Below are 23088 nucleotides of genomic sequence, written 5' to 3' on the forward strand. Positions count from 1 at the left end.
TTTTAATAAAAATGTCAAAATCCGGATGGGCAGACCATAGAGAAAACACTTTCGAATATTTAAAAAAAACCGCATCACGTGCCGGAAAAAGTAGTTTCGAGAAAAACGAGTTTAAACTTTCAAGTGCAAATGAAGGACAGCTACCTGTGCGCATCAAACTCTTGTCGGGCAGTTAGATTTTCTACCATAACTTTCTATATATAGGGAATTTTTACAATCGACCTGAAATACGCCTAAAACTATAAAGAATAATAATCTGTATAAAAAACATCGATTTTTTGAAAATTCTGGATGTATGTAACGCCTTAATCGATTTTGGCCGAGTTCAAAAAAGCACGTCAATCGTTTTTTTCTCATGCTAAGACCAAGTGAAGCCGAGTCCCGCCCACCTGATCTTTCTTTTTCTCTGCTATCACCAGCTGGTACCGCATCGAATGGTTTCAAAGCCAGAGCGTTTTTATCCATTCGGACTGCATGACCTAGCCAGCAGAGCCACTGGATCGTCATACGATGCCCTATGTGTTTTTTTTTGTTTCTTTCCTTATTCACTTCTTCATCGTACACGGTTCTGTGCTGCATCGACATGCTCCAAGTGTTTTTAGGACGACCGCGACCTCTGAGAGAGCAATTCTCGTGATGCTTAGGGTGTGATCTATCCATCGCCACTTTCTGCGTTTGATTTGCCTAAGGATGGGTTCCTCGTTCGTTAATCTCCACGGTGCGTTGTTACTGATGGTGTTTGGCCAGAATATTCTGCAGATGATGCGGAGGTGTTTGTTGATGAAGGATTGCAGCCTCAGTGTGATGGTTTTAGAGACCAGTCATCTTTCGCTTCCGTCCAACAAGACGGACTTCAAGACTCCACTATGTGTAAGTCATCCATTAAGACGATGGGTCTACGATACTCGCCGTCGATAACGTGGTAAGGTCCAAATTGCATGGCTCACCATCCGAAAATTGGCACTTATCCAATATTAGTAGAAAATCTCCAATTCATATGCATGGATAGATGAAGTGCCAAATGGTAATCCAATTGAATTTAAGATTAAATTTCTTGAAAGCTTGCATAAAAATTTGGGTTAATTTTCACTAACTAATTTTCGAGACCTACAAGGTGGCGCAAAATTAATCACCTTATCGAAAGATATATAATTTTTGCCAATGACGTAGTACGTTAATCATAATTGAAATGTCTGAGATAGACACCTGCAATATATCGGCTGTTTTTTTAGCTATATGAGAACTACCGATATAGATAACTTTGGTTTGGCAGCTTAGAATGGCAAACTGTGTTGACATTTCTGTTCAGTAAGGCTTGACAAGTCCTTATAAGTCGTGTAATCGCTTAACGCTAGAACAAGGGTACCAAATTGTGGAAATTTACTTTGAAGAAATGTGAAATATTGAAGAAGACGCTGATATGGGGTTTCGTCGTCGTTCTCAACTTGTTTGCCTTTGCCTTTTGACGTTCCACGACGTAAGGATCTTAGCTTACGTGCCTGCAAAATACAGCTCGCGCAAGCATTGTAGTCAAATCAGTATTATTTGTGTCTCATTTTTGCTAATGATTCTCATTTAAATTTATTATTCAGATTTATTGGAAAAAGTAGTAAAAAATTGGACTGATCGAATGGTCCATGTAATTCATAGCGGCTAGCCGGATATGATATTCAAAAATTACATGCCATGAAATTATCTACCAGATTATAAAAAAAATTCTAAGAATATTTATGATTTGTACTATGCTTTTAAGTGCTCAAGCTTTTAAAAACACACCATATAAAAAAACACACAAAACATTAAGGGGTTAGAGGTAGTTAGAGGCCCGAAAAAATTATGACTTTAATAATATTTTTTTTCTAGCCAATTGCTTTATTTTAGAAACAAAAAAACATGGCATTAATACATCATGACTTTACCAAAATTTCAAAAAAAAAAAAAATTATAATTGTAAAAGTTATCGCTGCTTGTGTGGAGCCCGTTTCTCCAGAAGTCCCCTATGGGGATCATCAAAAGTCCAAGAGAAATTAGTTGTATTAATAGAAAGTCTTGTTTTTGATCGAAGCTTTTTTCAAAATTAACAATATGGCGGCCTCGGGAAATATTTTTCAGCTTTTCGAGAAAAAAACCGACAGTTAATTGTTAAAAAAAAGTGAAATAAAAAAAAAAATCTTTCGATCTGGCACGAGTTGTTTATGTTTTTCAAAACCAATATAAATTTTATTGAAATCTACCAAGCGGTTTTTAAGTTACAGTGATTCTTCTTCTTATTAATTGGCGCGATAACCGCTTACGCGGTTTTGGCCGAGTTTAACAAAGCGCGCCAGCCGTTTCTTTCTCGTGCTAACCGGCGCCAATTGGAAACACCAAGTGAAGCCAAACCCTTCTCCACCTGATCTTTCCAACGCAGAGGAGGTCTTCCTCTTCCTCGAATACTTTCAGTTACAGTGATTACCAGTTCAAGAAATATGGTTTGAGATAAATGCATTTAAAGTTTTGCTATCGATTTATGTAGAGTTATACGAATTATTTAATTACTTACACTGCGTTATCTATTCCTGGGCCATATATTATAATAGTTCTTCAGCCGTGATAGCAGTTTCCAAAATATTGATTTGCTATTGCCTACGTAGCTTTCTACTTTCTCGAGTGCTATCGTTAGCACGCTTATCTACCACTTTCATACGTGCAGCATCCAGTTCTGCTGCTAGCTACTTGTTCTCGAACGCTCCTTAGCGCCCGACCACCTTTTGTTAATTGTTGAATAACTCCAAAATATTTGTTGAATTCACTTGAAGTTTTCACACAAAATTTTTAAGATATTATACTTCAAGAAAATGCAAAAAAAAATCCAATTTTTTGAAAATGCTGACCACCCCTAACCCCTTAAATAAAATTAAGTGTGGGTATTGTTTAGACCAGTTAGAAAGTTTAATTCACGTATTTTAAGCGGCTGTCATATAGTGCGTTCAACTTGTGAACTCAGCCAGAAACATAAAATGCTTGCAAAAATTGTTGCTAAAAATTTACACCACTATACTACACTATTATTTTATTGTTGTTGTACTATGCCATTAGTATTATTATACAATATCATTCAAGAATGTGCCCCCAAGCCAAGCCTTTTGCTAAAGCATTTAGCAAATGAGATAAATAGCTTTCTGACCGCATCTCTTAACATCACTCTCCCAAAACAAACAAACAAAACAAAAAACATATTCTCCTATCGCATTAAATGATTTCCTGATTCATCATTAATCTAGATTAGCTGTAATTGCATAATGCTGCTAAATGTGTGTTAAAAAGCTATTCCAAGCCATTTACTTATTTGTTTGGGGTTTCCTTCACGCAGCAATACTGCAATTGACCTTCAAATGCTGACTGCTGTTCGCTCACATTTGTTCTACTTTATTTAACTTATGTTGTTGTTTTATTTATTTCGCACTTCCATATTTATTCAACATTTTCCATTTGCGGTTGAAATTTGTGTTCATGATTTTACGCATACTCACCCATTCAAAGAGATGCTCATATAATTTATCACAATCATTTATCAATTTATGTGCAAAACAAATGGAATTTAATATTGTTTTTGCATATTTTATGCGAGAATAAATTTTATATTATTTAAAGTTGGTGTATGGCACTTTACTGTTAATCTTACGTCACCTTTTTCAACACTATTGCGCTCGTATTCAAGGCTAATTCGATGGGAAAAAGACATGTTTTGAAGAAATTTTTTGACCACATAGATGTATAATGTCCGCGTCAATAGAAACTTTACAACATATATTCATAAGTTTTGACTATTTATTTATTTTTTAATTTCATTACGTTTTATAAAACTATAATTTATAGTACTCCAACAAAAACCATACGCTATGAACTGAAAGTACCGGAAATGTTTAAATAAAACAAAACAGGTTTAAATTTCAGGCAAATTTATTTTATCTTCTTCAAAATATGACCCGTCTGAAGCAGCACACATGTGCCAACGTTTAACCCAGTTCTCCATGCACCCCTGGTAGGCCGACGAAGGGATGGTCTTCAGCTCCTTCGTCGTATTCTCTTTGATCTCCTCTATCGACTGAAATCTCCTTCCACGAAGTGGTAACTTCAACTTGGGAAACAAAAAGAAATCGCACGGGGCCATATCAGGTGAATACGGTGCTTGTACGTTGGTATTTGGTGTTTGGTAAAAAAAAAAAAATTGAAGAATTGTTTGCCCACATTTCCGGCCGGCCAGGCAGACACTAATGATCCGTAGACGCTAAGAAGTGACAGATGTGTGTCTTATAGCCCTACCAACATAAGAAAAAATGTGGGCCGGTTCCCACGTGCGCAGTTCGTTTAAATTAAGCATTTCTGGTACTTTCTGATCATAGGGTATAACGCAAAATTTCAAATACGGCGAATTTTCATTAAATTTTTAACTGTTTAATCAAAATTACTGGAACATTTTCGAGTATGCAGTTTTGTAGCTCAAAGTGCTCAAAAATTACGTTTTTATTTTTCAATTTTTTTTTCCGCTGGCGATGTAGGGTGCTTTTTTCCGTACAACGAGTGCCCGAAATTTTTTTTAGAAAAAACGTTTTCGCCGTTAGAAGAAACTGCTTCTATCATTTGATATTTCATGCCCTAGATTCGACCCTGTGCGTTTCCGAATGCTAGTCACGCACCACCCGATTCGACTACGCCGGCCATGCAGAAAGTGTTAGTTAATTTTATCAAATTTCCATGTAATAATTAAATATTTGAAAAATACTTTATTAAATTGTCAGTGCAAAATATTGAAAATTCAGCGAGTAGCAGTGAATTTCAATAGACGCTTCGAAAAAAGTTGCTAATCGTTTGAAATAAAAAATCTAAAATGCGTTGGTTAATCAAGAGGTTTTTCGAGGTACCGCAGAAAAGTTTTTTTGAGTTTTCAATTTTTCGTAATCGTTTCCTAGGGACACCGAAGCTCGGCATAATGGCATATGCGGACTTCAAAAATGCCAAATTTAAAGTCGAGCAGGTATAGAAACCCTTCCTGGGGAACGGACTCTCAATTGCTCATAAATTCGACCATTTTGAACCGACTCCAAATTTTTCCAGAGTATTCTTGAAATATTATGCATTATTATAAAAAAACTTAAAGAAGTTTCAATACTTCATTTTACATTTATATTTTCCTTTAGCTCCTATTGGAACATAGGGCGTCAATTATGGCTCTTCGCCAAGGGATACGGTTTTGAGCTATATATCCAGTTATATATCAGTTCGTTCCACGTAAGGCCAAGGGAGTTCATTTCAGCTTTAGTTGAGCCGCTCCAGGTGGTATGTGAAGTACTCTCTTCTCGGCCCTCTTGTTGGAAGGCCAAAGCAGAAATATTTTCATCACTTTTTCTAAGGGTATGTCCTATCCACTGCCACTTTCTCTTTCAAATTTCAGTCGGAACGTCGAGCTGAATAGCATTTTTTTAGCAGATTCGAGTTGGATGTTATAATCCCGTAAAAATTCTCTAAATAAGTCACAGGAAGCGGTTGACAATATGGTTGAAAATCCATCTCGAAGCATATATAAACTCTTGCCGCCGGTTGTCGCTGTGGATTCTTTTGCGCTGATAAAATAAACAACCTTAGAATTTTCACAGAGCAAAAATTTAAATACCTTACCGCAAATCAAAAAAAGTTTGGCAGAGAGATTTGCTTTTACAATATTCTAATTTTTTGCATTCAAAATTTCTGCGTTAACTTACTGGGAAAATCTAGCTTTTATTGTACCAAAAGCTGTCTAAAACTGCATTTTCTTCCCTTCAAGCTTTTAAGCGCTGCATGAGAGAAATATGCAAGACTGTCAGTTAATATTAAAAATCAACAATAGTTTTTACCAACTTCAAATACCCGCTTTATTACTATTATAGAATTATTATAATTAAGCTTTAAAACTGCAAACCAAAAAAAATTTATAATTCGATGTAAAAACATTAAACTTTTTTTTTGGAAATTTAGTATTTTTTTAATGTTGCATAAAGTTTAAAACCTTAAAATATGTTGCTCTTCTTCCAGTATGAACTATATTTTTATAGAAAATTAAGGAAAAATTGGCATAAAATACGGTGGGAATATGGTAAAAAAAATCACTGTGCCAAAACTTGTTTGACTCTTTGTATAAATTCAGACAATATTTCTTCCATATGACTACAGGATTTTCAGAAGTATCAAAATTCCTCCCTCAATTTAAATTTATGTTTATATGGCCGGTAAGTCTTACAAATTTTCCTTTTCGATAGAGTGAGAGCCATTGTTCATAGGTAATATAGGTAGGCAAAACCTTGTATGCTTTTCAAAACTGAGTTCATTTTACAGGATCAACAAAGTTTGTTAGAAAACAAAAAATATTTATTAAGACCCGTTCCTTCTCTTTCAGGTTTTCGATATAATGTGGAGTGACCCCCAGATGACCGACGGTTGCCAGCCAAATGCATTGCGTGGTGCTGGCACGTATTTCGGACCCGATGTAACAAAAACTTTCCTCACAAAATACAAGCTACAATTCCTGGTGCGATCGCACGAATGCAAACCGGATGGATATGAATTCGCACACAATGGACAGGTATGATAAATCTATGCTCTACATCTAGAGTCAGTATTGTTCGCGTCGTGTAACTGGTATGCGTCATTCTTGCCATCTCGCTTTCTCACTAAACATACAGTGATGCAGATACTCTTCAGCTCGCTGACATCAAATATGTGTGAGGGAAAGATTGCTCAGTGAGCCAAATGATATACCAAGAGTTATAGAATTGAAAATTGTGGAAAAGTGAGCGTAAGATTAATGTAACGTAATTGTGAGTGAGGTGTCAGAAGAGAGTTTTAAAATAGTCGGTTTTGTATACAAACAAGGAAAAGTTAGTGTTAGAAGAGAATATTAAAATAGTCGGTTTTTGTATACAAACAAGGAAAAGTTAGGTGAGGTTAATGTAAAGGAGAAAGGTAGGGGAATAGAAATAGGAAAAGAAACGAAAAACTTAAAAAAAAAACTTTTCTCAGCTCAACATCTGATTCCGTTTAATTTACCGATTGACTAATAACGGCACTGCGATATGCGCAGCCTTCTTTATTATCTCAAAGGAGGAATATTTATTGTATTTTTTCAAGAATAATAGAATACCAGATTACTCTTATCAGATAGGCGTGACGTCACACTGGTGCAGTTTCGTGAGAGAAATATGAAAATGTAAGCCAAAATACATGAAAAATAAGAAATTGCATAGACAACACACGAATAAATTGCACAAGTGTGACGTCACACACCCAACGATTATGTCAAATTCATACAGAGCGAAGTAGTGGTACTAGAATGGCGCCATCTTTACATTTTGCATAACCTGATGTATTGCAATAGTCTTTTCCCTATTTCCATGCTCCTCTTAGCTCGTCACAATTTTCTCCGCATCCAACTATTATGCAGTCGGCTCAAATAAAGGTGCTTATTTAAAGGTCGGCCCACAATTGGACACACAATTCGTGCAGTATGTGTCGGCGGCGTCAAAGACGGACAAACTATCGTTCCGGCAACGTATCAGCATTATCGAAAGCTCAGCGTTACGTGAATTAGGAGGCAGATTGCACACCCGACGTGAACTACTCGAGAAGGAGTTTTCGAAACTCGACCCTAAGAATACCGGTAAAACGAAAAAGAATTAAAAACAATGGATTTATTATACGTTTAACTCTCTTAATATACAAATTCAGGCGTCATAACGGTCAGCCAGTGGTCGGATGCAATGGAGCGAGTGACGCAGATGTCTTTGCCATGGCGTTTGATGCGTGATAGATTGTCACCACAACTTCCAGAAAGCGATCCAAATCTCGTTAATTATTTCACTACTTTGGAGCTGCTCGACACAGATGTTATTGTAAGTTAATCGAAATGTTAAAAAACATAAAAAAAAAATTCACAAAAATGTTTGACAAAAAAATATGAATATCTTGAATTACCAGATTGAAGAAGCGGAATCCTCACCTAGTGTTACCGATGCCCTATACAAAAATAAGTCCAGCTTAATAGCAATATTTCACATACTGGACAAGGATCATTCGGGTGAGTGTGGAGAGAAAAAAAAACCATTTTTACTTATATTGAAACGTTTCTACCAAATATCTTTTCGCCATCAAATATGCAGGGCAGATATCATTAGATGAGTTTGGTGATGCCGTAGATTTGCTACGAAAATATATGCCTACAGCTGGCACCAAGAAGGAATTGATGCATATGTGTGAAATGATGGATATCAATAAAGATGGCTTTGTGGATCTCAATGAGTTTCTGGAGGCGTTTCGTCTTAGCGATCAAGCGCGCAAGGATGCGCAACCTACAAAACCAAAGGGGCGCAGTAAGTATTCAAAAACGAATGCAAAAAAAATAAACAATAAAACAGGTCATTATTTACGAGAGTTGGTGAAGTTACTTGCTAAGTGCAAACATACGAGTATACATATGTACAAGCATGACCACTCTCAGTCATTCATACGAAACTCCATAGTGTATTTGTTAGCAATAAGTTTTACGGATCAGAGGGCTCATGCAACGAAACTCAGCGCAACAGTTCACGTAAGACAGAAGTAATAAAAAAGTTATTTTCTGGCAGTGACGTCACTTTCCTAGCACTGTATTTTTGTTGTTCTCAAGAGCTAAGAATTAAATGAGGAATCGAAAATGCTAAATGCCTAACGCTTGAAATAGCAAACTTACCAAACAAAATCGTTAGAGATTTAATAAAACAGCAGTTTAACATTAGATTTACGAGTGTTGATTACTTAGTCTTGCCCTAAATTCCGTGGCAAATTTTACAATGCATATGGCCAGAAGGAATTCGCAAAAAAAGTTCCATTATTTTTGCTTTTCTTCATATGCATTGCGTACTCATAAATTATACTCAGCTTCGCTGCAAATTTCGCTTGCTAACAATGGAGTGTAGAGCAAGGATCGCATATTTGATCGCATTGCAGTGATTGCATTACAAAAGTGTGCTAAAAATGCAAGTGAGATTTACGAATAGCTGAAAAAACTTAATATTTCGAGGTGGTTTGTTTACCGCACAATCAACCGGTTTTCCCAAACGTCTGAGGTGACAAACGGGAAAAGAAATGGTCGCCTTCGTGTGGTTCGAACCAGTCCAGCCATAAAAGCCGCAGACCATAAAGAATTCGCAGAAATTCCTTGGAGAGCAGAAAGTCATGTACAGAGAAATCAATGTATCGATTGTATCAAGACTAATTAAAGATGATCTCCACATGAACGCCTTCCGTCATTGAACTGGTCATCTTTTCGCAAGGCGCTTGAAAAAAATTAGTCTCGTCGGATGTAAGCAGCTTCTTCGGTGGCACGCGGCCAACAGCCATGAAAATATTATTTTCACAGATGAGAAAATGTTCACTGTTGAAGAAGTTTTTAATAAGCAAAACGGCATCTATGCTAAAACTTCTAAAGACGCGAAAAATGTTGTTCCAAGGGTTCAGCGTGCTTACCATCCAGCCTCCGTAATGATTTGGTGGAGAGTGTCTTGTACAGGCATTACATCTTTTCATATCTGCGAAAAAGGGATTAAGATCGGGGCAAAAGTGTACCAGGAAGATTTTTTAGAAGGCGTGGTGAAGCAGTTGAGCAATACTCTCTTCAACGGGGAGCATTGGATCTTCCAGCAAGATTGCGCTTCAGCCCATAATGCAAAACCACACAGCAGCGGCTAAAAATCAAAATTACTGGGTTCATAACTGCACAAGATTGGCCGTCTGGAAGTTTAGATCTGAATCTGTCAGAATCTGAATTGGTCAGAATTGGGCAACATGGCATGTCGAAGATCTCACAGAAATTAGGAGAGTCTGAAACAATATTTTTCTGGCGATAAAATTTTTCAAATTGAGCAATTCATAAACACCCAAAACGATACTGTTTTGCAGTACTTTCTTATAAAAAAGTTAGCTTGCAATACATTTTGTAACACTTAAACACATATTCTCTTAAGAAAAAATGTATTTGTTTTTCATAATCTTACAACCCTTTTTTATATATTTTTAGCTCACAGTTCATTGCGTGTTGCTGAACTTGCAGAAACTTTGACGCTTCATAAGATTGAAGACACCGAAGTCGATATCGATCCTAGGGATCATGTGTCAACCACACACCCTGACAAAAAATAAGCCACACTAGGCGACTACTAATACTTTCACATTCATAAAGAGTTTTCGTTTTTTAAATTAACTAACCGTAGTTTAACAGCAATAGTTGTAAAAATAAAATTAATTGAAATTCCTTAAAAGAAGAAGTAATATGAAATATACATAATTATATAATATTGATATATTTTAATACATAAAATATTTGATTTAGCTAAGCAACAGCCAAAAAATTGGTTATGCGTCGCTGGTTCTATGCAATCACAAAATAACTCAAAATTTCATGTATTTCAATTAAATAGCAAATTAAGTTGATAAATATCTATAATTTTCTGTGAAGCATCGAAATATGTTTATTTGTTACCAATACGACGTGGTGGCAATTTTTCTAAAACAAAAATATTTACTATTGCTAAATTATGAAACGCCAAAACTTGAATTGGCTCCACCAAAAATTATTAAAATTCGAGTTGTGCCGTTATTGCACAGAACCATCGAAATATTGAGCGCTTGATGCGATATTTGATCTTCTTTAGTTACTAAACTTGTATATTTTAGAATTTTTAATTAATATATATTTTAAGGAAAGCTGCTTGCTTCATGTAATAGATTCTTACTCCGTCCAACTGCTATATACATATAAGTACTCTGTATAACTCATTTGTTAGCTAAGGAATTGTTTTAAAATATAACCAATTTATTAATGAATAAAATATGTATATCGTTTATTTCGTTTTTTTATAATAGCTTTGCGGCTCTAAGTCAAAAAATGTAATTTGAAAACTAATTTCGGCTTATAAATAAAATATTAAAATGCCTCAATTACTAGACTAAACTAATTTAGAAAAATTATTAATACAAATACCGTACACATTAATATAAATTATAAAATATTTATTTATTAGGAATAATAATTCACAAAAATATTATATATGATACTTAGTAAACCTAGCTTTAGCAACCGTAGCGATCTCTAATTGGTCCGTTTGCAATAGAACTCCCATTAATCAATTCTAACTGGCTGAAGGCGAACTTCACTCTGAATTCTTCTTTGCTGTTCACTGCTCTGGTCGCTCTCACAGCAGTCGACTCACACTTGCGTAGCAACTGCAGCGGTGCGTATGATGTTCGCTGTTAACTGCACTCGCTCCCTCAGCAGTCGACTCACACTTGCATAGCAACTGCAGCGGTGCGTATGATGTTCGCTGTTAACTGCACTCGCTCCCTCAGCAGTCGGAGTTAGACTTGCATAGTAACTGCAACGGTGCGTATGATGATCGCTGTTAACTGCACTCGCTCCCTCAGCAGTCGACCCACACCTGCATAGCAACTGCACTCGCTTTCTCAGCAGTCGACTCACACTTGCATAGCAACTGCAGCGGTGCGTATGATGTTCACTGTTAACTGCACTCGCTCCGTCAGCAGTCGACTCACACTTGCATAGCAACTGCATGAGATGCGCTAGAGTTATTTATGCTTAACTTGTACAGAGGCGTGCATGATGGTTTTCTTTAATAAATGCAATGACTGCAATACTGACAATTTGACTCGAATGATTTTTTTAATCTTTTGTTTTTTCAATTATTTTCATTTTTAATCAAAACCATATAAAGCAAACTCTGAAACTTTATACACAATTTAGAGAAATTCTACAATATAAAATTCCATCAAAATGTTTAAACTTTTTAATCTTTTTTTTTATAATCAATTTTTTTATTATTTTATAAGAGACTAGCAAACCCGGCCCGCTTCGCTGGGCACAGTAAAATAGAATAGATATGGTTTAGAACAGAAAAGATATGGTTTTCATATTATTTATTTCTTTATTCTTTATTCAAGCGCTTTGGCATAAACAATATTTTTTGTTTTTCTATTTGTTTTTGAGTAAATATATGATGTTGTTGGCTTCCCAACACGTGAACAGCCAACGTATAGTTGACCATGGGTGAATACTGCATATATCTAAAGTTTGCCCTTGTGATTTATTGATAGTTATTGCAAATGCTAAACGAATGGGCAGTTGCAAACGCTTGAATTCAAATGTCAATTCAGGTGGAATCATTGGAATTCTTGGTATTAGAACGTCTTCATTCTTGAATTTGCCAATTAAAATAGTTGCTTGGATAACATTATTCATCAATCGTTTGACTACTTCATTTTGTTCTTGACGTTCTTCTGATGTCGCGTTATTCCGGGCATTTCTCATGCGCCTATTATTATTTGTCGACCGACCAATATGATTACGTGATTGCCTTGGCGTTTCTACTGTAATAAACATGATTGTAATTATGGTATTCTGAGATTTTAAAACATGTTTTTTTTTTCAATTTTGTGGATTATATTTTCGATGCATATGTGTTTAAAAGCCCAAGTCCACATGGTCAGGATTATTTTATTTTGTTGTGATTTTCTTAAATCATCTCTTTTCTTCTGAAAATTGTTGACAATTTGCATGATAAGACAATTAATTTTTTCATCAAAGTTACGCATTTTTCGTTCTCTTCTTTTGCATCCTTTAACAATTTCTTTTGTTTTTTCATTTTTTTTTACCTTTTTTTCACTCATGGTGTATCGTAGCTTATCGCATATGAACCGAAAAAATAAATCCATAAAACATAATTTCATTTGAACATTCTGATTTCACATTAAATTCTCAAATTTCGTAAGAAATTATTCACTGTTTCAAAATCCACTCCAAAAAAATTCACAAAAAATGTTTACACTTTGCACTTACGTCTTCTTCTTATGGCGTCCAAATCAGAAAGAAATATTGACACATTGTAACTCACACTGTCAATTTGACAGTTCAGTTCCGCCCCAAGCGTTAAAAAAGTAAACGACATTATGGCTGGTTCAAAAGAACGCTGTACGCGTTGCCGGTGTGCCGAATTACAACCAAACTTTACGAAACCCATTTTCAATACTTACTTAACAATGTGTGTAAGTTTGGTTTAATTCGGTGCAAAGGCACGGCAGGTCCATATGTTGGCATATATTTCGAGACCCTAGTCATCAATAGGTATGAAAATTACCCCGTATTAAAGCACTTATCAACAGCTTTCATTTGATACCCATATTGTACATACACAACCAAAGGTTACCCGGGTCCACGTTTTGACCTATATCTCGAGACCCCAGTCACGAAGCGGCATGAAAAATATTCTGTACTAAAGAATTCACCAACAGCTTCCATTTGATACCCATATTGTACATACACATCCGAAGGTTACCCGGGTCCACGTTTTGACCTATATCTCGAGACCCTATCTACCAATAGGTATGCAAACTATACGAACATAATCTTCAATACCTACTTAACAATGTGTGTAAGTTTGGTTTAATTCGGTTCAAAGACACGGCGGGTCCACGTTTTGGTATATATTTCGAGACCCTAGTCATCAATAGGTATGAAAATTACCCCGTATTAAAGCACTTATCAACAGCTTTCATTTGATACCCATATTGTACATACACAACCAAAGGTTACCCGGGTCCACGTTTTGACCTATATCTCGAGACCCCAGTCACGGAGCGGCATGAAAAATATTCTGTACTAAAGAATTCACCAACAGCTTCCATTTGATACCCATATTGTACATACACATCCGAAGGTTACCCGGGTCCACGTTTTGACCTATATCTCGAGACCCTATCTACCAATAGGTATGCAAACTATACGGAAATAATCTTCAATACCTACTTAACAATGTGTGTAAGTTTGGTTTAATTCGGTTCAAAGACACGGCGGGTCCACGTTTTGGCATATATTTCGAGACCCTAGTCATCAATAGGTATGAAAATTACCCCGTATTAAAGCACTTATCAACAGCTTTCATTTGATATCCATATTCCTATGTTACTTCTATCACCTCCAAAAACATGTGTACAAAGTTTCGTAATAATCGGTTAAGTAGTTTTGGTGTGAAAGCGTAACAAACAAACTTACAATCACATTTATAATATTAGTAGGGATAAATAAGGAAGTGCATAATTTGAATGTTGAAGTGAATTTTTTACAAGGTGGCTCAAAATTAATCATCCGGCTTTGCTTTAGAATAACTTTTTTACTAAATAAAAACAAGAAAATGGTTTTGAGTAATGGAAATCTTCATTTTGACCTTTACGCGCTCCACGGCTTGTCTGTTCAAGACAAGATCTATTACTATCTTGAAAATTTCGGAAACTTAATTTTTTTTCTATCCATCATTAGTAAGAAATATGTTTTGCTCTGAAAACTTCTGAAATTTATCAAGGAATTCTATTTCATTAAAAAAATTATTTAGAAATATTTTATTTCAAAATATTGTAATATTTTGAATATATCTGAAATTTAGCAAAATATCTGACATTTTTACACAAAAAAACTCCTCCCAAAAATATTATAACGTTACAGAGATTCTGGCTTTGTTGGAGAATATTTCAACATTTTGCAAATTTTCTAATTTTATCAAATAATTATACTTTTTTATCAAATTAAAAACAAAAATTAGTCGCATAGAAAAACTTTAAAAAATTGTTTGATATTTTGCAATTTTTATGCGATTAAATGGCTAAGGAATAGATGAAATGGCTTTATTTCGAAATCTTTTAATGCTTTAATTTCTAGAAATTAACAAAAACACGAATTTTTTTTAAATAGAAAAGGAAAAAAAATATTTTCCACGCAAAATTTTTTGATCACATATCTAACCTTGTTTGAAAATGTATCAAACAACAAATAAAAAAAAATTACTTCCAAAAAAATTACTTGGAAATATTTTAGTATTCAATTCAATACAATTTGTGAAATTTATCAAAATAATATAGTATAATATATTTTTTTACAATAAGATTATTCCGATTCTTTATTCGTAAAAAATTTATTTCTATTTTATTTATTCTAAGAAAATTTAAAAAACTGTTAACAAATAGAGAAGCTGGTTTTATTTAGAAATCCTTTATTGTTTTTTCATACTTATTCATATAACAATTTATTCTATGAAACTACAAGTTTCTTATAGGCTTTTAATAAAAAGCTTATTAATTAAAGCACTGAAAATAAATTCCTGGAATTTTTACGATTTTCTTAACTTTGAAAATTTTCCATGATAATCAAAACTTTTCCCAACCATGCAATATAAACCTTCAAATATATTATTTTATTAGCTAGTGACAACTTGTGAGTCTAACGGCTCAGAAGTAATAATAGTCAAATCAAATTTTTAACCGAAAGCGGTTTCCCCTTAACAAGAAATTTTGTATTAAAATAAAAAAAAGCATTTAACAAGCTTGCTTAGAATACACTTTTAATATATTCTAAATACAGATACGGCAAATTTCATATTTATCGTCTTGTCTATCGTCTGGCCCATCGTCAAACTGAAGCTCCTCGGAAGCTCCAGTATACACTTCCTTGCCAAAGACTAATATGAAAAACAAAATGATTTCTCAAAACTATCAATATATTTATAACACAACAACATACATATGTACATGTATGTATGTGTATATGCGAACCAATCGACATTTCTCAATCATACTCTTTTCATCTTTTATACTAAAACAATATTGCAATATTAAGCGAAACACTTTGAATCGAATAATTTTGCACCCAAACTTGCACTTAACCGTACACACATCTACAAACACGAATAATCATCCACCATATATTTCAATTTGTGTATATTATTAAATAACCACTTAAAATGCAAAATAATCGCATACCTTCTTATTGATACATAAACTAAAAACCTACCATCGAAAAGCTTTAAACTCATTAGTTCGAAAAAAAGAAAAATTGAGCCCTATAAAGGAATACAAAAACTAAACATTTTTCTAAAATTAAAAGTTTTTGATATTGGACGAATTTGCTTAAGGTAGTTATGAATACAAAAAAGATATTTGAAATCATATAATGAATAGGTACATGAAGAAAATTTACCCACAATTAGAAGAAAAGTACTCACCTGTGAACCTGAAAAATTATAAGTAAACAAAAACAAAAAAATATTTCTATGCAATTTTAAAATGCTATTGCAAGGTACGTTTATATGTATGTATTTTTGGCACCTCTTCTGATTAACCCAAATGTGGCATAACCAATTTTTGAAACATTACTAAAAATCAAAGAATTTAAGCATTTAAAGCTACTAAACATTTTTATATACAAAATTTGAATACAGTATAAAAAAGAAACATATTAATAAGGCATGTCAAATTTCAAAATACAACTAAGATTAAATATATATGTCAATATATATGATATATATGCAAGTATACCCAACTTGCTTATGTAAATGAAAAACACAGTGCTTGGCATTAGGGAATTGAGGTCGTGGGCATAAATCGGTGAGCAGCTGAAATATGGTAAAAAGGCTTTAATAGCATTAATACACATCATTTGGGTCAGTGAGTTAGTTGGGGAAAACAAAACAATGAAGTAAATTAGAATTCAATTAACTTAAGTATTTAAAGAAACTATGATTTGAAGCTGCAGAAAATTTCACTAGAAAAATAAAAAAAATTTAAATTATATGAAAAAAATTAAAATTAAGATAAAATATGCAAAAATAAGATAGAAACAAAATTAAATAAAATGTAATGAAAACATAAAAATTAAATAAGATAAAGTTATATTTAATAAACTGAAAAAAAACTAAAATAAACTAAATGAGATAAAATCGATTAAATTGAAATAAAAAATTAAAACATAAAATAAAAAAATAAATTTAAGTAAGAAAATTAAATAATAAATTTTATAAATACAGCCAAATAATTTTAAATTTTAATAAATACAGCCAAATAAAATAAAACTATATTAAATGAAGTAAAACAAAATAAAATTAAATTAAACTAAATTGAATGCAGTTAAATAAATTAAATTTAAGAAATAAAAATGTGAAAATAAAATAAAGCAAAATAAAAAAATTAAATTAAATAAAGGAAAATAAAAAGCAATAAACCAATTTGTTAAAAGATAAATGAAATATAAATAAATAAATAATACAAAATAAAAAATTAAATAAAAATTAATAAGTAAATAAATAAAACAAAAAATTAAATAAACTAAACCAAAATCAAATGAATTAAGCTAAAAAACAAAATAAAAATTAAAATCAAATAAAATAAAGCTGAATAAAATACACATGCGTTCCCCCGACAGTCTACGTTAGCGAAGGCGAATAGATAAGCCACCGGCATAATTAAATACTCTTAGGTAGCACTGGAAAAGGCATTTGCTTCGAAGTACTTAATGAGTATTAGTAATTAGCATAAAATCAGAAACTGGCAGCATTGAATATAGAGAGTTTTATGAGGACCGACACCGGTTCTACGTTACCGAAACGACCCGGATTTATATCCGGCCAAGGACTGTCACTCCAGCAGCAATGGAATTAAATTTATAAATAAAATAATAATATAATAAATTAATAAAACAAGGATTAATTAAATGAAAAAAATTAAAAATAAGATATAATAAAAAATTAAATATATTGAAACATAAAAAAGCAAAATAAATCAATTTAGACTAAATATAATGAAATAAAATCATAAACAAAAAATAAAATAAAAGAGAGATAAATTATATGGAAATATGCTATAAAAAAAGCTAAACAGAAAAAAATTAAATATAATAAAACACAAGAAAACAAAATAAGATTAAATTAATTTAAACTAAGACTAATGAAAAAAATTTATAAATAAATAAATTAAATAAATTAATGTAATAACTCATGTAACTCATGCAAAGCATTGAACAACTCAAGAAAAAAAAAGTAAAAAAACAAAAAAAAGGGAACAATCAAATGAAACAAAAACAGCAAAGCATAACTAACTAAAAGTTATAAAAGTGCATACACAAGCAACACACACTTACTCACATTTACATTAAATTAGAAAATTATTTAAGTAAAAACTAAACTATGGTTAAGATATTTAAAGCTATCGCAACATGATAATTTAATGAAATTTAAAAAACTTAAGAAAAAGAGAAATTTAAGAAAATGATTTATGTAATATAGGAGCACGTAAATCACAAGGAAAACAACGTCATTCCGCAAAACTTCATATTATATTGAAAAAAGTCCTATTCTGATACAATTAAATATAAACTAATAGCATTCTCAAGGCATATTTGGATGCCTAAGAAAAAAAAGATGCATAAAAAGATACATAATTGAATATTTATATGTGTACTTAAAAAGAAATTTAAAATCCAACGCTATTTGCCTCAGTGGTTTTATTAAAATTAAATGGATGTTAGTTAATCAAATTATATTATCATAAAAAATCAATTCACATTAATAGCAGTTTCTCATTGATGCAGCATTAAAGTGAATATACAAAACTACAACAAAAACTTTTGTTTTTATTTTTCGAAAACAAAATGCATTTTCTAAAAGATAATCACTAAATAGCTCTCCTAGCCTCAAAGCTATCATTTAAGCTGCACTCTCCGAAAATCTTTAGTTAATCTTTTAGTTTAGTTTAGTTAAGAAATTTTATGAAATAAAAATGTTTAATATAGTTATTTTAAATAAAATGTTTAACAAATTGAATTATTGACAAAAAGTAATGCTTGTTTTATTAAATTTGTTTTCATTGGAAATGGTTCTTCTGAGACTTCATATAGTGTGCATAGGTAAGGCTAAGAAGGTAAAGTAGAAGAAGTAGGTAAAGAACAGTAAATATACCAAAATTTTCCCATTGATCTTAGGGTATCACTGCTGTAGCAATGTTACGACCAAAAATAACACTTCCCAAATGCTGTGTAAAAATTTCAAGCAATCCAGCTAAATACTTTCGGAGCCATATGACTTTGACCGAAATGGCCCAGGTGGTGAAATTTAGAGTAAATAAAAATTGAAATGAATTTTATGGATTTTTTTTTTGAAAAATCGATTTCTAGTTTTTTACTTTCTTCAAAAGCATGACACTTCCTAAATGCCGTGTCAAAATTTGAAGCAATTCGGAGAAATGCTAATGGAGCCATTTGACTTTAACCGAAGTAATCCGAGTTTTCAACCCTTAATTGAAAATGGAAATGAATCTAATTATTTTGCCGGTGTAAAAACAACTGAAAGCAAAAAAATGTATCTCCACCAATTCTAAGGATTTTTATGTTATTAAATATGTTCTAATTTTCACAACAGGTAGCCGTCAAACCGTTACCCGCTGTCCACTGCAATTCTGTCCAAGGGGTTACTGTCAAGGTTTCTAGTTTACAAGAATTTTAATTAAGGGGTTAGGGGTAGTCAGAGGTTGAATGATGATTTTCAATATTTTTTTTTGCTAGTCAATTGCTTTATTTTACAAACAAAAAACATAGCATCACGTTTCGATTTGAGTTTAAAGAACTTTCAAAAAAAAAAAGAAAAAATTAATAATTGTAAAATTTATCGCTGTTTGTGTGGAGCCTGTTTCTCCAGAAATCCCTTGCGGTGATCATCACAAGTCCTTGGAGATTCATCTAAAATCAATTGGATAAGAGAAATTAGTTCTATTAATAGATAATCTTGCGTCTGATCGAAACTTTTTTTTTCATAATTAAGGAAATATTTTTCAGATTTTCGAGAAAAAAAACCGACAAATCAATGTTTAAGTGTTTGAAAAGAAAAAAATCCTTCGGCCAAGCACGAGATTTTTATGTTTTTCAAAAGCAGTATAAATTTTATTCAAATCTACCAAGCGGTTTTTAAGTTACAGTGATCACCAGTTCAAAAAACATGGTTTCGAGAAAAACGCATTTAAAGTATTGCTGTCGATTACCGGAGCGCCAGAGCGAAATTTGTTAATTGTTAATTAACTCGAGAAGTATCATATTTGTCGGATTCACTTAAAATTGTCACACAATATTTTGAAGATATTATACTTTAAGAAAAAAAGATATTATAGAGATACTTATTATTAAGATATTGTATTATACTGCAAAAAAAAAAAGAAATCCAATTTTCTGAAATTCTCACCACCCTAATCCTTTAAAGATTCTCTAATATGGGATTTTAGGAAACCCTGCTAGGAGTTTGTATGTCCTACTTCGTAATTCTGGTAACCTTAAGTAAGAAAAATGGTATGCAAAAGCTCTTCCCTACATAGCTTTCAGAAAAGCACTCACCTACTGCTAGAAGCTTTAGTCGCACAATTAGTACTAAAAGCTTGAGTTTTAGCAATAAAGCTCGCAAATAAAGCTTACCAAGAAAACCAGAAACCACTCACATATTAGTGTACGCGTATGTTTTGGTAAGCTTAAACATACGTTTGACAGCTTTACGCTGTAGCATAAGAAAAGTCATGAAATTTCTTTCGGTTATTTATTTCATCAATAAATAGTATTTATTTTTTAATAGTAATTTTACATATTATTAATGTATGTATGTATGCATGTGTGTCAAAATTATTTACAACTGTTATGCATTACGCAGCAAGCACACGCATACATTTACATTCTTAAATGCTAAAAATAAATAGGATTTCTACTCGGTTAAAAGCAACTCATTATGAGTAAAAAGTATGGCGAATATTGCAAATATTTAAAAACAGTTAACTTAATTAAAAAAATCGCTATTTGTTAAAATATCGCTAACAATTTTTCTTATATATGTATGTATGCTTGTATAGTAGTTAGTTAGTGATTATGAATTATTTAATTTTTTTTATTTTTATTTATTATTACAAATTTTTACAGAGCTTAAATAAAATAACTTAAATATAAATATGAAATAAAATTGACTAGAAAATTCTGATGAAAACTCGGAGCGCTTTCTTTTTAAAAACTGAACATCACAAGGCCGCAACATTTTTGAACAAATCAAATTAATTTACATATTTAATTTTTAGCTGATATATCAATTTTAAAATATATTAAAAAAAATTTAAAATTTTAATTTGCTACTGCTTAATATTAGTTAAAATATACAAAAATTTTAAAATTTAGTAAACTTTCACGAAATATTTAGTTTTTGTTGCCAATGGAAGGGTCGTAGAGAAGCTGTGCTTCACAGTCAAGGCGAATTTCATGTATTTATGCTATAATTGTACCCTTCGCTTCGCCAAACGTTAGCAAGTTGCGAATAGATGCAGCAACTGGTATAAATAAACACAAGTTGATAGTTCTGGAGAGGAGCTGCCAAAAAAATGTACATATTTGCCTGGAAACACTTAATGAGTATTAGTAAGACGGCGTTCATGCAGGTAAACATTTGTTGCTTCAGCTCGTTACCTATGATGCTTGTACTCTGTCAGCACCCTTTCTATTCTTGTTCTTCCCAATGTTGTTATTGGCTGGACACTAAAAACAAATAATTGCAAGGTGCGTGAACACGGCGAACAACACGAAAAGAGAATTCGAAATGTTGGAGCAACAAAAGCCTCCTTGTATGAACGCGGCCATGTATGAAACTCCCTACAAAGAGAGTTGGCAGCAGTGAAAATAGTGAGTTATGCCAGTTTTATGAGCTATAACCATACCCGCATGTGACGAATCTTGCTCTATACCTTTGTTGTTGCTTTCACTTGCAAATTTTTCGCCAAGTGAACAGAGCCTAGAGATAGCGAGCAGAGAAGGGTGATCAGATTGGAGGTCATGTTCCCAATAGGGGTTTTTTGACAGGTCAGGCGTGACTTGCGCCTCTATAATGTTTACAAATCATACCATTATTCGTATTATGAAAGTCGAAAATCTGCGAAGTGTTCATCGCGAGCTCAGGCCAACTTATGGTGTTCAGAGATGAGGCCCATTTTTGGCTTAATGGTTACGTCAATAAGCAAAATTGCCGTATTTGGGCTAAAGAGCAACCCGAAGCCATTCAAGAATAGCCACTACATCAATTGAAAACAACCGTTTGGCCCGACTCATGGGCTGGAGGTATTATCGGCCCATATTTCTTCAAAGACGAGGATGGCGCCAATGTGACAATGAATGGCGAACGCTGTCGCGCCATGATAAACGACTTTTTGATGCTGAAAATTAAAGCCCGTGACCTCCATAGCATTTGGCTCCCACAAGACGGCGCTGTTTGTCATGCAGTGCGTAAAAAATGGATTTACCAGTCGTCGTTTCGGTGAGCTCTAATTTCAGTGGGTTGGCCACCAAGATCGTGTGATATCACACGTTTGGACTTTTATTTGTGCGGGTATGTAAAATCTGAACCCTTGTTGGAGAAATCAGCTTCGATTGGGCATTGAAAGCCACATTACTAAAGTTATTCACGAGATACCGATCGAAGTTCTCCAGCGAGTCTTTCAAAATTTGTGTTTACGCTGTTGCGGGCAAGAGACTATCTTTAAAAAATAAATGTCATGAATGGTTCTACACAAAAATAATAAGGAGTGCCAATCAATTTCAATTGTTGTTGTTTTATTTGAATTTAAAATCCGAGACCTTTAAATTGATCACCCTGTATATTTATACAAGGTGAAGTCTCTAGAATAAGTAGTTTTGAAATTTGTCGCTTAGAATGTTAAAATTTTAATAAGTAAGTAAGCAAACGAAACAATAACAAATCAGCCGTTCACTTTGACATTAAAACCACCAAATCGCAAAAAAACAAATCAGTCTCATTAGTGGCAACACCTTGTATATATATTATTAGCGCTTACACCATTTATTTGGTGTTTGGCTGAGCTTCTTGATGTTTTTCCACCTTGTATAGGATACACGTCATTAATAGAAAAAAAAACGAAAAAATTCGAAACGAAATATTTTTATGTTGCCGAATGCTGCCAATCAATTTTGCATCAGTACAGAAAAATTTAATTTATTTTAAATTCCAAAACAATTAAATGCAATTTAAGCGTATAATCTATTTTGTATTTTCAATTTTAACAAAAACCCAATTAGTGCTAATTTTGAAACACATTTAGTAAATTCCATATTAGTTGCTAATTTTTTTGATTTTCATATTTCATTATCGTATAATTTATGCTCTTATACATATTTATGTATAT

The 23088-nt window shown here is 32.8% G+C and overlaps 1 protein-coding gene across 2 annotated transcripts in view; it reads left to right on the plus strand.

The window, feature by feature from the left end:
• Window positions 1–10912, plus strand: part of LOC129242000 (serine/threonine-protein phosphatase rdgC-like) — an 82369-nt gene extending 71457 nt beyond the window's left edge. For both annotated transcript variants that reach the window (XM_054878563.1, XM_054878564.1), the window contains exons 9-14: window positions 6413–6598; window positions 7420–7672; window positions 7741–7904; window positions 7990–8089; window positions 8172–8381; window positions 10067–10912. In XM_054878563.1, the coding sequence (XP_054734538.1) occupies window positions 6413–6598; window positions 7420–7672; window positions 7741–7904; window positions 7990–8089; window positions 8172–8381; window positions 10067–10188 (1035 nt within the window). In that variant the 3' untranslated portion in view covers window positions 10189–10912. The remainder of the gene's footprint in view (window positions 1–6412; window positions 6599–7419; window positions 7673–7740; window positions 7905–7989; window positions 8090–8171; window positions 8382–10066) is intronic.
• Window positions 10913–23088: the final 12176 nt, after the last annotated feature.

This window comes from Anastrepha obliqua, chromosome 3 (genome assembly GCF_027943255.1).
Source record: "Anastrepha obliqua isolate idAnaObli1 chromosome 3, idAnaObli1_1.0, whole genome shotgun sequence".
Taxonomy (NCBI): domain Eukaryota; kingdom Metazoa; phylum Arthropoda; class Insecta; order Diptera; family Tephritidae; genus Anastrepha; species Anastrepha obliqua.